Source organism: Aphidius gifuensis, linkage group LG5 (genome assembly GCF_014905175.1).
Source record: "Aphidius gifuensis isolate YNYX2018 linkage group LG5, ASM1490517v1, whole genome shotgun sequence".
NCBI classification, from domain to species: domain Eukaryota; kingdom Metazoa; phylum Arthropoda; class Insecta; order Hymenoptera; family Braconidae; genus Aphidius; species Aphidius gifuensis.
Window position 1 is genome coordinate 19930051 of NC_057792.1, and position 17677 is coordinate 19947727.

Below are 17677 nucleotides of genomic sequence, written 5' to 3' on the forward strand. Positions count from 1 at the left end.
AAATTCAGACAAATGTTTCATGGAACAAGACGTACATGTCATGGATTATGACATAGAAGTCTTGGTCCAAGAAAATTTTTGTTCTCACGACGCACTGAGAAAAATAAATATCTTATTAAGAGTTTTTTATAGTTAATTCAAATCTCATAAATATTTTCTTAATGCTCAAAATTACCAGAAGTTTATCGTTCAAAACGTATGTATACATGGAGATGTGTTGGTACAAAAAAGATGATGGTAGGGATAGATATCAAGGCCAAAAACCGACGAGTTATGTATGACTGACATTACCAAGGGTATAAAGAAATTACACACCAAAGGTTGTTTGGCGGTGATCAGTGGTTAATCTCGTTAGAAATTTTCCTCACATAGTAAAAGCTTCTTGTACCAGCTTAACTCAACGTGGCTGACAGTGACGTGAAACTCGCTTTTGACACATAAAACTCTCTATTTCTTGTGAGAACGTTATCCAACTTGTATCACGTGAGTTTGTACACGTATTTATTTCTGATAAAGCATAATAAAAAATAAACACCTCTTGGGAAAATTTCTGAATAGACTCATTTAGGTCTTTTTTTGTGTTGGTTTTGTTCCCAAGTGAAAAAAATATATTTATTGGAAATATAAAATAGATTCAATTTATATTGAAAATATATGTGAATTAAATTTAATTAATGTTTTAAAAAATATAAATTAAATTTAATTTACATGTAATTGACATTTAATTTATATGTAATCTATATCTATACAAAAAGTAAATGTATTTTATATTTTTTCAAAACATAAAATAAATTTACTTAAAATTTTTTTTTTTTCGACATTGCAAAAAAAAAATTTAGATATACTTCAAATTTAATTTATATTTTTTAAAAATATGAAATAAATTCACTTTTTGTATAGATATAGATTACATATAAATTTAATGTCAATTACATGTAAATTAAATTAAATTTATATTTTTTAAAACATTAATTAAATTTAATTTACATATATTTTAAATATAAATTAAACTTATTTTATATTTCTAATAAATATATTTTTTCCACTTGGGTTCAGTCAATTATATCAACGAACTATTTTCCTATTCAATGTGGTCTAATACTGAGGTGAGATTATTATTATATAAGCCTTTGAATTGGCTCTTTTCTTCGTTTTTTTTTTTTTTTTAGCTAGTGAATATTAATTAATCATTTTCAAATGTTTACGCGTTCTCAGAATAAGAAAATCCGTCTGAACATAGTCCGTTTTTTTCTGAAGAATGAAAAATATTTTCACAGATTTTTATAATTTCAGAACGATAAAGCCCGTGAACGCAGGTTATATTTGATCAACTTTGAATTGTTTATCCATGACACATGACGTTAAGTATACCTCTCAAATAAGGTTAGTGTAAAAGTTTGTCTATTTTTTTGTTTTGTGTCTGCTAATTTATTTTTGTTTGATTTCTAATTATCAAATCAAAATAATAACAGCAAAAGTGAAAATAATGGTGACCAAATACTAAACGTTCAATATTATTAAAACGTGATGAAAAACAGTAATTGAAAAATATAAGAAATAGCAAGCTTCGTTTTACTCTTTAATAAAGTGCATACGTCCAAATTATATCTTCTAGTGGTGATACCATACCAAATAGAAGATGTCTATACATTATAAAATTATGTTTAACTATGGCGCAGTTATAAGCCACTAGAAAAATTTGCTGGTGTGCTATAACTATATTTTAGATATGTTTTTTGGAGGAATTACGATTATGTGAGCCATAAGACACATTTAGAAAAAAACTCATGAATCATGATATAAAAAATGAGGTAAAATCAAGAATATCCAACTTGTCAGTTTTCAAAGAAATTTTCTCCCCATAGCATTCTTTTAGGTGAGGGTTCAAGCTGCAATGAAGAAATAGTAAAAATGCCATTAGTGTCTTCATATGTCCAGCCCCGAGTTCACATGCTTCGTATTTTCGTCTCCGTTTTCTTTCACACTCAACGATGCCAATCCATTCCCTATCGAATCTTTAGCTACCCTATATTGGATAAAACCCTTTCCAATAGAATAAGAGCTGAAAGAAATAATAGTAACGAAGTTTTATATATACTATGTGTATGTATCATTTGTACTATATATGTACAGTATACAGTATACAGTATACAATATATATAATATCCCTTTTTTTTGTCATTTTTCTGTCAGCCTTTTGTTTGTCTTTTTACTTTTCTTAGTCGGGATCGTTGAGGTATAAATACTCGCGGGAATTGTCGTCGAAAATAAGATAAAGTCATTGGATAAGGGTGGATCCATCATGGGGGTTAAGTTAAAAAACAGCTGATTCTCGAAAAAACACATCCATGCTTTTTTACGGGTGCACTCCGTAGCTACTGACCTCACCCCCTTCTAATCTCTTGCGTACAACTTATATTATTGATTTAACCACCGGAAAATGTCAACGGGAATAGGAGTGCTTATTTCTGTTCTTATCTTCGTTTATCATACACTGAAGATTTTCAATGATATCGTTGATTTAACATTACAACAAGGTTGCGTGAAGATCAACTTTCAATGTATACTAAAATGATTCTTTTATGATTCTTGATTTTTTTTTATACTTCCATATCTAATCAAATTGAAACTTAGTCAGTGTTGATGTGATTATGTTGACTGAATGTTTGATTCTTTAAAAATGTTTGTCTCGGGTAACAGAAAAAGCTCAAAGCTAACTTACAAACGAGTGATCTTTAACTTAAACTGCAAAACTAGGCTTACTGTTGAAGTAAAATAAAATTCAAGCAGACAAAAAGAGAAGGATTGGCTGGAAGATGGCTAAAGAATGAATGACACTAACCAAGGGGTCTGACGACTCGAAGATAAGGTGGGCCAGATCTTACATCCATCCTCTTCTTGTTTTCTTCATCCTCCTAGATTATAGAATGGCACTTTAATTATACTAATGGGAGAACCAAATGTTAATTACGATTTGATGCCTTAAAGAGACGATTCTGGGGCTGTGTTGGAGACGCAGGGGTTAATGGGAACGTGAATTGGAACAAGGAGCCCATGCTGCACGAATAAGATTTTCACGAAGGGTCGACTTCGATTCTGGATAAGTATAATTTAATTGAAAATGCCAGCGTTGATCAGCCAGAAGCTTTTGCAATCTTCGATTTCACTCAAAAAACATCCGTATATCTACGCACAAAATATTGGAAGCTTTATTAAGTATTGCATAGAATAAAATTAATATTTATATAATAAAAAATCTTACGTAAAAACTATAGTGTCAAAAAATAAAGATTTAACATAGTTGAGAAAAAAGTTATCCCACAGTTTTCACTATCAGAAAGAAAACCTTGAAAACTAATGGAATACATCGTGATTATCATTATTTTGATGTAGGTAATTTTATTTTCATTGATTTTTTTCTTAAATTTTGAATTTGTGTAAAATATGTGTGCATATATATAATGAGTTATTCATTTTTTTATTCCATGATCTTCAAAATAAGAAGTTCGAGTAACATTAATTATCTACAGAAAAATGTTCAAGATAATTTTATCATAAGCTTTATCATGGAATTCATCAAAAAGTGTTTGTTTTTGATAGTTAATTTGTCACTTTTTTTTTTTTCTATTGATTGACTGAACGACTACATTACTACTTCGAAATTTTTTTATTTTCCGTAGTTTAAAAACGTTTTAGTCTTAATTTTTTTGTGAATATATTTCTGTGATACGATATAAGTTCTTACTTGTATTTTATAAAAAAAATATGAAGCCGGAAAATAGCGAGATAATTAAATATTATAATTTTGAGTTGTCTAGAGGTATTTTCTCAAAACTGATGTTAACTGAAATTTTTCAATTTAATTTCAGGTGTATTTTCGTAACAATTGGCATGTGAACTTACTTCACCACGGCTGTCCACAATTATCAATTTCACGAAAGGGCTTGAGTAACACTGATATTCAAGGTAAGTGCAAAAAATAGTAGTTAAGGAAAAAATGTACTCAAGAATAGTTTCATATAAAACATAATATACGAATTTGAGGCAGTATTTTTACATTTGAAAAACTCTCTGAGGCCTTACTCGATAGTTTTTTTATAATTTGTTTAAGTACAGCAGTTCTATGTATATTTCACATGTATTTGATTATTCTGATATTATATTTCCATAGAAAAATGATATTTTCTACAGATATGAATGAGTTTATTATTATTATTTTTTTTTTTTAAATGTGACTATATTTAGATAATTTGTTCATAAAAATAGACGTGAGTATTACAAATACTGGCATTCAAATTATTCATCATTACGAGTTTGCGATAATAGATGAGCCCTAGATATAGTGTAAGCTTTTCAATGCTTAGACGGTAGGTTAGATTTAGATTACGTTGAAAGTTGTTTGCGTTGGATTTGCTTGTAGGATATTAATGGCTGAGTGTGGACTCACCTATATACATGAGATGCTTATGCTGTGTCTAGAACCTTCTAAAACCATTTTCTTCGTCAAAAAAGCTCTGATATAGTGTAAGGGATTGAAGAAAAGCTACATAGGGAGTCCGGAGGGAGTGACCTGTCGGCGTTGTTAGGTCGATTGATTTTCTCGCTCCTCTGGTGGTAGGGGAGGAAGCGGAGGAGGAGGGTCATACTAGCTCAGAAGGTGGTAAAAGCTTTAGCCTTAGATTGTATGTTGCAGCAGTTGCCCGTGGCTTACCGCAAAACGATTTCTCTCGACCTTTGTCAGAATTTGTATGAGAATATAGGGAGACAAGAGGTGAGAAGAGACACTACGACATCTTGTATTGTCAAATACCGTCCTTGCGCTTAAATAACTCAACCAAAGGATAATTCATAATTATGTTAATGGGCTTGAGCAAGATCTTTATTGAGAGCAAACTTATTTTTTTTTCATTTATGATAATCCTATATAGTCTTTTCGATCTTAGTGTCAGCAAAGCTGAATATAAAAAGTTTGAGAGTACAAGAACCATATATGCTGATTGTCATGATATTTAGAATATGATTAACACAATTATATTTGAGGGTCAGAACATAGTTGTTATTGCTTGAAAAATACAATGCAATTTTAAGGATGAGTAGAGAGCACACAAGCGAAAAATAAAACAGTGATATCTAGGTATTTTACGCACGGGTGAAAACGTTTAGCAGATTCAATGTGCGTGCCGTAACACTCAGGAGGCAACCCTCAACTCACCTACACTCACTTTTTCAGATCTCCCCTTGCTGAAAAATACTGCTTCTATGGACACCTGTAGCTTCCATATTTTACATACGTATATGTGCAATGAAAGTCCAACGCTGGTTCGATTGGAAGAGATTTTATAAAAGCAAATGATCATATACGAATTGTTTTTTTATAGGTATACTAGTGGTTCTCATCATATGAGTAAACAATCGAATCTATCAATCGCTTTTCACGAAAACAGCTAAAGATCTCTAGAAACAAAGCATGGGAATTTGAAAAAGTCGACTGTAAAAATGTGACTCTACAAGTGGTAGACTTTACAAGATTTAAGGTTAATCCTTACAATGACCCAATATCATACCCAAGAATAGCCATTTTACGAGACTTTTGAATTTCAATCTTTCCCTCATGGGAAATATTATTAGCTCACATATGCTTCATTACTTTTTATATTATGTTTGTATGACCTTTCAACGACACAGATACTGACCCAGTTTAGATAAACAAAAGGCCGCTTGACGGGTTAAAAATGTTGTCTTCAACTAGATATATTTGATAATGGGTACACATTAAAAAAAAATATAAATCCTCTATATATCAGCCGTCATACGGCCCGATTACGGCATGCTAATGCTTGGGTGCCAGACTTGGGCCGCCTCATGTCAGCTTTGTTTATCATTTTTAAACATAAACAAACCCAATTTTGAAAATGCACAAAATCAACGAACCAATATTTTATTTGTGAATTTTTTTTTTTTTTTTTTAAATTGATCTCTAAGAATAATCACAAATTTACAAATAAAATATTTTTCATTTAAAAATGGTCTTATCTTCTTTATAAGATATATACATCGCTATGTGAAATTCAAACTCAAAAAGTAGAATCTTTCAAAATATTTTTCTCATAATTCTATTTCGAAAAATAGTTCATTCATATTATTTTTTTTTGCATGTTTTTTTTTTTTTTTTTTTTCAACCGTTGACTCTATTGAGAAAATCTAATAAAGAAGAAAAAGTTATATTTTAGTTTATTGTTTAAAAAAAAAAATTTTTGGAAAACTGTTTTAACTGATGTATTACCATAGTTTTATCAATAAACAATTAAAATAAGCTTTTCTCGAACTTATTCCATTTTATTTTTTTATCAATAAATAATCTTTGAAATATATAAAAAATTTCAAGCACACTCCCAGCTTAGCATTTTAATAAATTTTTTAGATATGAATGAATAAAGAGCGAGAAACTTGTATGAATATATGAGAGACAGCGCATGCGACCATGTCTTCCCTTCTAAAATTCACTTCTAAATTCATATATATTGTATATATATATATTTTCTCCCTTGGACAAGGGCTGACTAATCTATAACTTTCTTCATCGGCTAAGTGTTGGTTTATTCTCAGTTGACTGATTTTGATGATCATGCATATCTTGTAACAATAATTAGTTGTTTTATCAACTGAACGTTGTTCATGAAAAAAATTGTAAAGTGTTGTTTTTTTTGCTCAAAATTAGAATGACTAAAAATCATTTTCACCAATAATGAAATCCATAAAATCTTCTCTATTTCTTTACTTCATATTCAGGAAATATTCTGGTAGACAACTAGTGCAAAGTCATTCAATTAGAGTACTTGATGTCTGTTTTAGTTTAATGAGGCTTATGAAACAGTTGGTAATGCATTTGCCTTTGAATAGCCTGATTGGTTTTTGCGGTGAAATCATTTTCATGATAGATAAAGATGGACGCACTAAAGGCAGTAACAAGGTAAAGTAGGAAGTATTTGCACGCGTTCAACCATTCTGAGGTCTATTGACCTGTCGTTAACCCCCTGCCCCCTCCTTCCAAGATCTGAGAACTAGAGTTGCAAAGGCTGTGCTATTTGACCGACGTGCGGGTCATGCATATCTTGGGTAGACAAATCCTTAACCAACACAACATTCGCTTCTCCTTTTCACTGTACAAATTTCCGAACTATTATGTACATATAGACTACGAATGCTCTATTTAATTATCAAACAACTTTTCTTTGAACAAATTGCAAAGTCAGGATATATTTGGGCATGTTGCAATTTTAAGAAAAAGTAGTGCATCTATTGAACCGTTCAAAAAAATTAATTTCATCATAATTATTTATCTCAGTACTTTTTACTTATCCTGGACTGTAAGTTTTACTCAAAATTACTACTGTAGAATATTATTCCGAAAAGCAGGTCAATTTAGGTTACAAACTACACTAATGTTAATTATCGAAAAAAAACGACTCTTACCGTTGGTTGTCTACAATTTCATTTTCAGATGTGTCGGTTCTAAGTTTTTTTTTTTTTTTTTTTTTGTTCACAAGAATGTTCCAAAGAGCGTGGATAAAGTTTTTCTGGTAAAATCCAGCAAGATATACAAACTAAAATATAACCACTCTTCTCTTTTATTTTCACATCTCATCCTACAAAACACCCTCGAAATTCTCGTAGACGCGACACTTTGAGCCACAACCCTACGTCTCTACTACTTCTCTCGCGCTATCACTGCCCATGCCAAGCGCCCTCTTTTTCCATCTACCACTTCGGATTTCTTTTCAGTCTTTAGCTTCCATTCTAATGTTATACATAGTAACTTCCTCCTTTTCACCATTTCCTCGTTTTCGCACCCGACAAAGACAAAACAAAATCCTTGTGAATTCCCCCTTGAGTAATAGAGAAAATAAAAAAAAAAGAGAACCACTATTCACCCTCTACCAACTCCACATTCCTTTTTCTTTCGCACCCTAGTCAAACTCGAACCACCTTGGTTGGCTTCTCGTCACCGCATTCTTGCTTTTTCTTTCTTGTTCGGAGACAATGATATCACAAAAAGGATGGAGAAGAGCTTCACGTCTTTGCGCTATATAATCCCCAGACTTGCTTACCACTACGTTGAAATTAATATTATAAATAATTCGTCCCGTACGAAAAACAATAAAGATGTTAAGAACACTTGTGGTGACTTATCAAAATCTCACTCTGAAAATGCTTAGTTCACTCAAACACATTTGAATTTTTTATTTTATTAAGTGTTACAAATTTTTTGAAGTTTCAACATTTGGTTTCCAATCAAATCGTTATTTCCTTTTTAGACTAAAAAATACTCATACTTGCAACTTGCATTTTGAATTATATTATACATAATAATTCAGTAAAAGACGAAAGCTAAATTTAAAAATTTCTATGTTTCAAGATAATTAGAAAAATTCAGTATTTATAATATAAAAATTTTATTTGTCGTGACTATTGGTATCCCTATGTTTATTTAGTAAATATTAGAAAATGATATAAAGACTGGTTTCTTTTTTTTTTTTTTTTGTTAAATTTGATTAAGAATTTTCAGCTCTTTTTGTTATTGGTTTTATAAATGAAAACACTTAAAAAACAGAAATATGTATTGACAAATAAATAAATTTAATTAGTAAAATACATATATATTTGTATTCGTTTCATATTTTTCATCTTATTTCTGTAGTAGTAGTTTAATTGTTCTGTGTCTGACCACAAGGCCTCAGTTTTTTATCAAAGTATTTTTTATAAAAAAATGATATTCGTCAGGCATGTTGTTTTTTTTGATGAATCGCATAATAGGTGATGGATATATGGTTTATCACTTTTATCATGCGAAATTTAAAAAATTTAAAAAAAAAAAAAGAAAAAATTTATTGATAATTTATTAACTAAATGAGTAATTATTGAACAAAAATTATTGTTGTCTAATTTAACACGCCCTTAAATACGCCCTTAAGTGTTAATGACTGTTGGTCAACTAAACGTGAGATATTTATATGAAAAAAATAATTTTTAGAGTCTAAACCGCATTAGCAGAATTTTCACCACCTTCGAAGGTCAGCTAAATGTTTACTATACCAGATTAGTTCAGTCGATTTTACAGCTCATTGAGCCAAAAAATTTGAATGTTGGTTTGAAACCCAAATTCAAGGATGTTCATCTGAGGCTATGGGGAGAATTTCGAATGGATATTTTAAACAGTTGAAGAAGGTGGTGAATAGACCTTCGAACGGGTCCAGTTGCCAAATGGGATGAATAGTAAAATAAGTTTACCTCAGCTATAGAATGGTGTGAGAGAAAGTCTTGTTTTAGTTATTAGTTAAGCAGAAGTAAAAATAGTTTCATCTTAAAGCAGGTGAAAATTAATTGACTTGCCTTGCCATATATGGAAAAGTCTACCAATTATCTAAAAAATCAAACAATTGTCATTTATTTTTCCGATGAGTCTTATTAAAGTTACGAGAAAATCTGACGTTCGTAACTAGTAGGCCTTCTCATATATGTATTATATATACATAATATGTATATACTATATTATAAACTGAATAATATTATGCGAGCTTTTGAATAATATTTTTACTAGACTTTGAAAATCTTATGTCCTCTTTTAGTATTACAGCGTCATAAAAGGTTTTGGTTCAGTTCAATGAGACAAAAACAAAATTATCTATGAAAAAGACCAGGGAATAATCACTGAGCTTTTACTGTGCTAATCAAGACATATGATTATAGGCTGTGGCGCCACATGAACCCTCGAGTGTTGTCTAATATCCTCAATTTTTCTCCCCTTTTCAACTATGCTTACTACCAAAGAGCTTCCATACATTTAAGAGTGTCCCTAGTAGATTAAAAAGCCTCTAACTTTTTGGTTTGTGATACTCATTTACGCACTCGGAAAAATAAATTCTCATAATAAATGAATCAATAAATGATCTATCTTCAATAGAAGCCTGTCGAATCTAAAATTGCCTAAAAAAAAGTGAAGAGAAACTCAGACCAAAACTCCATAGAGAAATAAAACATACGTGTACTTTCTTTCATTTTCAATTGTAAATTAAAAGGTGTGGTCTCACTACTATAATTGCATTAGAGTTTTAAATTTCAGTGAATGGAAAAAAGTCGTTGGTGTTTTGATTTAATACTGAAATAAGTATATGGATACCGTTTTCCTTCTATTGTTTTTCATTTCTGTTTTTTCTACATATTATTTCTTGTATGATTCAGTCTAGTGATTTTTATACACGACGTCATCGAGTCCGGAAGCAATGAGAAGTTGTAAATAAGGGTGAGCTTTGAGTTCCACTCACTGCCAAATAATCATCATTTTTCAGTTTTTGAAACCTCAAACTTTATAAAAAAGAAGCTCTTAAATAATCCCTGAAATCTCTATAAATATATTTGCACAGCATCACGAAATGAAACGTAGGACAGGGTTAAAATGCATATCATATGGAAAAAAACCAATCAATAATGTTACAAACAATTCACTGGTGACCCGTCCTAGTCTCGTTTTACTGTATAATTCAGTGTGATTTAGTCTCGGCTTGTCAAAATAAAATTTTTTTGACTCAGTTCTGATTTTTGTATCACGGCTGCAACTATATGCGAATGAATACAGCTGAAAAACTCGTGACTTCATGACTACATTGACTACAATGTAACCAAAAAAATTTAATAAAAATAACAATTCCTGTTTATGAAAAATTAATAAATAATGATAAACATTGAACACATTTTTTCCATCATAATGATAATTTTTCTCTATTTTAAAAATATTGAAAATTTAGTACTATTTTAAAAGTAATTTTTTGATTTTATTATAAATCAAGTCTCAAAATTAAATCTTTTCAAAATTTTTTACAGATTGAAATTCATCAACTTAAATCGTACCAAGACTTGTATTTCAGAGTTTCAGAGTTTGATAAGCCTTAAGTCAAATCACGGATTTTCAAAACTATATTTTTTCACTTTGCACACATGTGTGACTGTTGGTCTATTTTCATTTTAGGATAAAAAAATTTCCATGCTTTGCATGATCGTATCCAACCCTCTTCCAGTTTAAACTCTTAACACTTTGTGTGAGCATGCTCATTTTTCACACAGAAAAAATTGATATGCAATGATTCTCTGAATTATGTATAATACATGCTAAAGAAGCCTTCTTGTTTTAGGAATTATAAGAGTGTTCTTGCAATATAGTTGCACAAAAAGAAATAAAGAAATACACTAAATCTGAAGAGAAGCAGTTAGTATTAACGCCCTCAAAAAATCTCTCCAGCCAAAAAAACTAGAAAAAACTGCCCAGAATCTAAAACCAATTTCTAAAGAAAGAATTTTGAGAATTTTTGTAGCTCAGTTGTAAATATACATTGTTAACTATAACATATCCTTGTTTTCTTACATCAAAGATCCTATAGTATGTTTGCCTTTGATTTTTTCTTTTCTTAAAAAAACTCAATTTGTTATTAGTGATATATTGCTATTTACAATTCACCAAATATTTGCACAGCTACAAGAAAAACGTTTCGACAAACTCAGCCGATGAAATAAGACTAATTTTTTTGCATATATCAAACGTTCAATAGTATTTTATGGGATTATACGAGAAATCATCAATCATTATTTATTGATTACGAAGTTAAATACAGAATCAAAATAGAAAACGGACAGTGTTACGAATACAAGTTAAAATTCAGTTACCTGAGAATCTATATATCAAAATGACACGAATTTTCTAAAATAATAAAGCTTATTTATAAGAGATTTTAAACTCTTTCGAACCAGGTAATTTAGGTTAAATAATAACAACTAAATCAGCCTCTATACTGATCAAAGCTATTTAATGTAATTTTATTAAAGAAATCCATAATCTTAGAAAAGTTTCAGCATTCTCTCTTTCTTTTTCAATTTGAACTTGGATACATGAAAACGCAAATACACGACCAACGCTTTAGAAAATCAACTAAATTATATCACGAGGCGAGAATTTATCCCGGGAAATTTTAAGGGCTCCTGTTCGCACATAAAGCTTGGAATGGGAGTTTGTTAAAAGAAATATGGTACACGGGGCGTTGAGAGTGCCATGAAGTGTAGAAGGGCAGCAATGCAAGATTAGCAATTCATGACTGTATGTATTCGTTATTGTCGAGGGATCATAGCAACACACAATTTTGTTCATGGTTGGAAACACAATAGCAATAATGATAATTAAGAAGCATATTTAGTAGCACATTCGTTTGCCTCGACACCATCGGTTACATGCCCCCTTGTTTCGCATTTCGAATGTAATTTTTACTTTTTATTTTACTTTTAGGATATTCAACATATTTCTTCATTTCGTGTCTCTATTTTACGTAATTTTTTTTCCCTAATCGTAAGCTTAATTCTAGTTTAAAATAATCGTGAATGAGAAAAGTTGCATTATAAGAAAAGTCGCACTTGCAAGTGACAATAACGATAATTTTGAGAAGTGCCCCAATAGAAAAAATATAAGAATGTTGATTAAATTATGTTGTAAAAATATATGAATAAACATAAAATAGAGCTGCTCATTCAATGACCGTTCTGTTTTTCGCTGGACCCAGTAGACAATTTGTTACATTAAAACTTTATATCTATGGTTATGAATTTTCATTGCCACATTTGTGTACGGTATGCCCAATAGTGATTCATATTTAAAAAGAAATTAATGTCGATAAAATTACCATAAAAAAAGGAATATGTACAAAAAGAATAATAATTATTTGGAATTTCATTGATATCAAAGAAAAAAAAATTTATACACGAAATAACCGTTAAAAATACAAAAAAAAAAAAAAAAAACAATCATAATATTGTTTATATAATTATATCAATAAATGGTCAATATACCATTGGTTGGAAATATTAATTATTGATAATTTTATTGATTCCAGAAAATATGATAGAGTTATTAAAATTTCATACATTGTTAATAATTTAATTATTTTTATTTTTTATAATTAATCTATTGTTTAAACAGTAGATTGATTTTTTCGTGTATAAACCACAAAATTTCTACGCGATCTGTATATTTATTGCTGTTGGATTTGAATTTTTAAGATACACTTTCATAATAATAAATATCAATTATAATATAAAGACTGTTGATAGCGGTCGATTTATTCCTGTCAATTTTTCAAAATACTGTCAAAGCTAAAAATGTTTGAGTAACTGCATTTTTTGTTATTTATTGATTCTATTAATTCAAATTTTTATTTATTTGTTTTCAAAGAATATTGTTTTTTTTTTTTTTTTTGATAACAAAAAATTCAGTCCCTATGAGAATTTTCTGATGAAATAGAATATTTGAAAAAATTACATACTGACAATGAATTAAAATGATATAATCAAATTTAAAAGAATAAAAATTCGATTTTCCAGTGAATGTTAAACGCATGCTAATATCAATTTTGAATTAATTTAAGTAATGATAACATACTGGACCATAAACTGTTGTCACTAACGAAAAATTTAACTTCAATGGGAGGTAATAAAAAATTTCCTTGGTAGAATAACAAAGCCAGAGAATAATAACCTTGTCTCTCTTGGTTATACTCTGAAATGGAATAAAGAAAAAAAAAATACAGAAGGGTCAATCTCAAGCCAGTGAGTTGAAACGAATCACGTTAAGTTACGGACGATTGGTTCAGACAAAAAAAAATGAAAAGAGAGGATCCTGTCACGATATTTATTTCTATATTCACATTGTTGTTTGTTACATACATAGCAGATACATGGTGGCAAGGAAAACTTTTCTCTAGGAATTCCACCCCGTTTATTTTTTTCCATTTACGTGGTAATATTCCATCTAGAGAAAAAAATACACCCGTAGAGCATTCAATTTTACCGCGTCATCTACGTGGCTTTTACGTGATTCACATTGAGCTTTACTTTATGTTTCGGATAAGTATGGTATATGTTCTTATTTTCAACAATCTTTACTAGATCCTCTTAAAAGCCTCAGGCTAGCATAAATATGATTGGCAAAAGCACCCCTTTATGCCACGCATTTTCGAAAAATCAATCCTCTCGATTACGCGTCTATTGATCACCTTCAACAACAAAAACAACAAAAACAACAACAGCAACAACAACAACAATTTATAAAATGGTGAGTTTAACGCATTTTCTTTAAAGTAGTCAAATCATTAAATTTTGAAAAATCTGGAGGTCACTCGTTTATGAATAGCGCATGTTGCAATTTATAAGGTGACGAAAAAGAAAAAAAAATAAATAGGAAAATAAACTTTCATTAATTTATAAAATAATTCCAATTAAAAATAGGTGTAACTTGACAGAACACTCAGTAACAAAATCAAATGTTGGTTGACTCTGTAAGCATTGAAAATCAACGAGTCAAGTATATATTTTATAAGTTCAGTTAAAACTGGTCGTTGTAGATGTCTGAAACGGCTGCCAGCTGGCAAATTGTCGTCCCAACCATTCCCAGACCCGTTCATATTCAACCCCTTCGGTAACCTGCTCGACCGCCAAACCTTTCGCAAAATATTAATTAACGTTATTAACGCCCCACTTTTGAGAGGAAAGAGGTATGGAAAGCTGTTCAGTAACCCTCTGGGTGAGTTTCATCTTTTGAAGGGTGGATTTCAACCCTCAAAAAGCAAGAAGAAAAACCACTATCGTAAATCATCGTTTTCCAATAACGTTATTTTCAACTTGAATTCCCGATGCTTGCACCGTTTATTTATATTTTTTTTTTTTATGGCTTTCTTAACTTACTCTTATTCAGTTTTCGAAAATTGACTCTCTCAATTTTTTGTATATTTTTTTATATTTCATAAGCTATAGCATGATGAAACATATTTCACTTCACATAAATATAAATACACTTTACAAGTTTTGGCTAAAATAACAGATTTTATAAATAGAGGTTTTTGGCTCAATCAATTGAATTTCGAAAACTAAGTTTAATTTTTAAAAATCCAAAAAAGAATACAAAATCAGTGTCCCTTATTTATGCAGGCACCTTCTTGGTCACTCAAACTTAGCACCTAAGATTTCAGATGCTTTGCGCGTATTAAGTGTCAGAGGAGATGAAAAGTGAAGAAAAAAAGGACCAGGGAAGCAAAAAAAAAAAAAAAAAAAAAACACAGCATTGGTGGTAAAAAAGTTAGTACACAGAGAGTAGATCAAGATTTCTAAGCACGTGAGGTTGGTGAATGCCGAACGGTATCTGTCTCTACTCGGTAGAAGGCAGCCTTCCAATGGAAAGAGAAGTTTCTAAAGAGAGAGTGAGGTTTTGAAGGCTTCAAGTGGGTAGTTCGGGTTAGTAAAACGCCGAAAGCTCAGAACTGGCATTCACCCTTAGGAGCTAATGCTATCAGGACTAAACAAAGTATAAAGTAGCGAGCTAGATATGCTGCTAAGTAACCTCTCGGCGAAACGAACCAAAACTGGACGAGTTCGAGTGCAGGCGTATTAAGCATACCAATTAGACTTTGTTCCAAAAAGGGATAAAAAAAAAACAACAGAAAACACCAAAATGAACAAAACGAAATACTCTATAAATTTACAAAATTGGGAATACGTATAAATATATATTTTAAGTTAGCAGTGGAAAAAAAATCAAATTATTATTATTTTTTCTCTAATGCATTATTTCGTTTGCAGAAAGTTGGAGGCGAACTGTACAATCTGACAAAAGGAGAAAAAAATATGATTTCGCCCCACACTCAGTAGAGTCAACCCACGTCTTCTCCTTTTTTAGGCGGCAGTTCAGCCATCATCTTCTACTCATTCCATAATTTGATTGTTTTAATTAAATTTTACCAAGAGAATTGCTCAACGGTGAATGAGTGCTGTGTTGGCTTGCTCTACAATACTAACAATGTAGGTACCGAAGGAATCCATGGATAAAGAAATTAAGATTTCTTTGTAAAATCTGATTATTCAAATAATCAGATGATTACTTATTACATGATTTGAGTATAGAGGTTTGAAAATTATTTATTGTAAAAAAAAATCGTAAAAAGTGCTATCGATAAAGGTTGCAAGTAACCAAATGTTTCTATATAAAAATCTAAATTGTTTCTAGGGTTGTGCTAGCCCGTCACGGGACAGTAACGAAGTAGAAGCACTGGTCTTGAATAGGCCAAACCACACGATTCTACCATAATAAGACGAAGGTTAGACATGACGGTTCAGAATGTCACAGCGACCGGAAAGAGAAGTATTTCCATACATATTTCTTTAGATATTGGAATTTGTCGTGGTTACTTACTTCGAATTATCATTCTCATAGCTATTTCATCGTGGTAGTCACGTCTGTTTTTCCCTCTCTTCATGCTCTACATACCAGCTTCCACTACGATATACCTTTTCTCTTTCTCCGTTGTCAATCAACAGCATTACCTTCTTTCTTTAACCACACCGACCCGTCATTCCCAATTTCTAGGAAATTACTGCCGTCTTTAGTAAAGCACCCTAATCCCACCCCTGTTATCTTTCGTATGGCATCACAACTTCTATTCAGACATTTTCGTATTTTACCACGCGTCATAGAGTTTATCCCGCACAAGCCAAAAGTAGTTATGAAATTTTGTGACATCTTCTCAGAGGCTTTCCTTCATTATTTTCAAGGCTTTATCTCTCTCAGTTAAAAAGTTCAATTGGTTTAATCATGTTTGTAATAATAAAACCTCTGAGTTGGTTGTTTATAGCGTGAAATAAATCTTATCATTGCTGATCAATAAAATCATGATTTTCCGATCAGGCTTCTGTTACGAGTGTAATCAGTGTAATCGTATAAATTCAGTGGATGTTAAATTCATGGCGTTCAAGTCACAGCACTGTGACAGATTCAACTTGACCCTGCTCTAGTATATCAGTTTATTTACTCATCAGCTTTCTATTTTTTCATTCGAAATTATCATATCATTTACTTCATCATATTCCAATTCACTTTGTCAGTCTTTTTTTCTTTATCTGATTAGTCTTCTGTTAAAGATATGCCTAATATAGTCTTTTTTATTTCTCTGTTTCTACCTGTTTTGATTCATCGAAACCCTTTTTAAGCAGCCTGTGTTTGCATTTGATGCTTAAACAAATTTCGTTTTTTACTCTTCCCTTATAACCCATCGTTAGAATATTGAAAAAGATGTTATTTATATTTACCAAGCGCTTTCTTCAAGCTCGTACAGAATTATTCAAGTGTCACCGGAAAAAAAATTCTTTACCGGGAAAAAACATTCATTCAAATTTCTGTTTCCTCATTTCAGTAAAACAACAATATATTTTTGTAAGTTGAAGTAATAGATTCTGCGTATCTTTCTGAGAGACTCGAGAGAATTTCGAGTATCCTTTGTGGCAGATACTTTGTTGTCCAATGAAACTCACCATACGTATACCTCTTTAATTTCTGTGAAGTATTTTGCAATTTTAAAATCCCGCATCCTGTATATTCTACGACATCTTTGGGTTACAGTAAAATTTTAATCCCATCCCACATTCAGGGAAGAAAAAAAGATTTACAAAAATGCAAAAATGTATGGTTGTAAAATAAAAATGTGGCATAGAACAAAAAAAAATCGTATTTCAAAGTAACGCATACATAGTATGGGCTCGTAAGTCCTTTTTGTTGGCAACAATGCGAAGGGTGGTGATAGGAGATTGCTTCGTTGTA

At 30.8% G+C, this 17677-nt stretch overlaps 1 protein-coding gene across 6 annotated transcripts in view; it reads left to right on the forward strand.

Annotated features, from left to right (window-relative positions):
- Positions 1 to 17677, forward strand: part of LOC122858356 (mucin-5AC-like) — a 137547-nt gene that overhangs the window by 73368 nt on the left and 46502 nt on the right. For 3 of the 6 annotated variants that reach the window (XM_044161196.1, XM_044161203.1, XM_044161197.1), the window contains exon 3: positions 3870 to 3966. In XM_044161196.1, the coding sequence (XP_044017131.1) occupies positions 3870 to 3966 (97 nt within the window). Of the gene's footprint in view, positions 1 to 1020; positions 3967 to 15869; positions 15886 to 16173; positions 16226 to 17677 lie in introns of those variants that run through there. The other 3 variants (XM_044161200.1, XM_044161199.1, XM_044161198.1) reach the window with 3 other exon arrangements.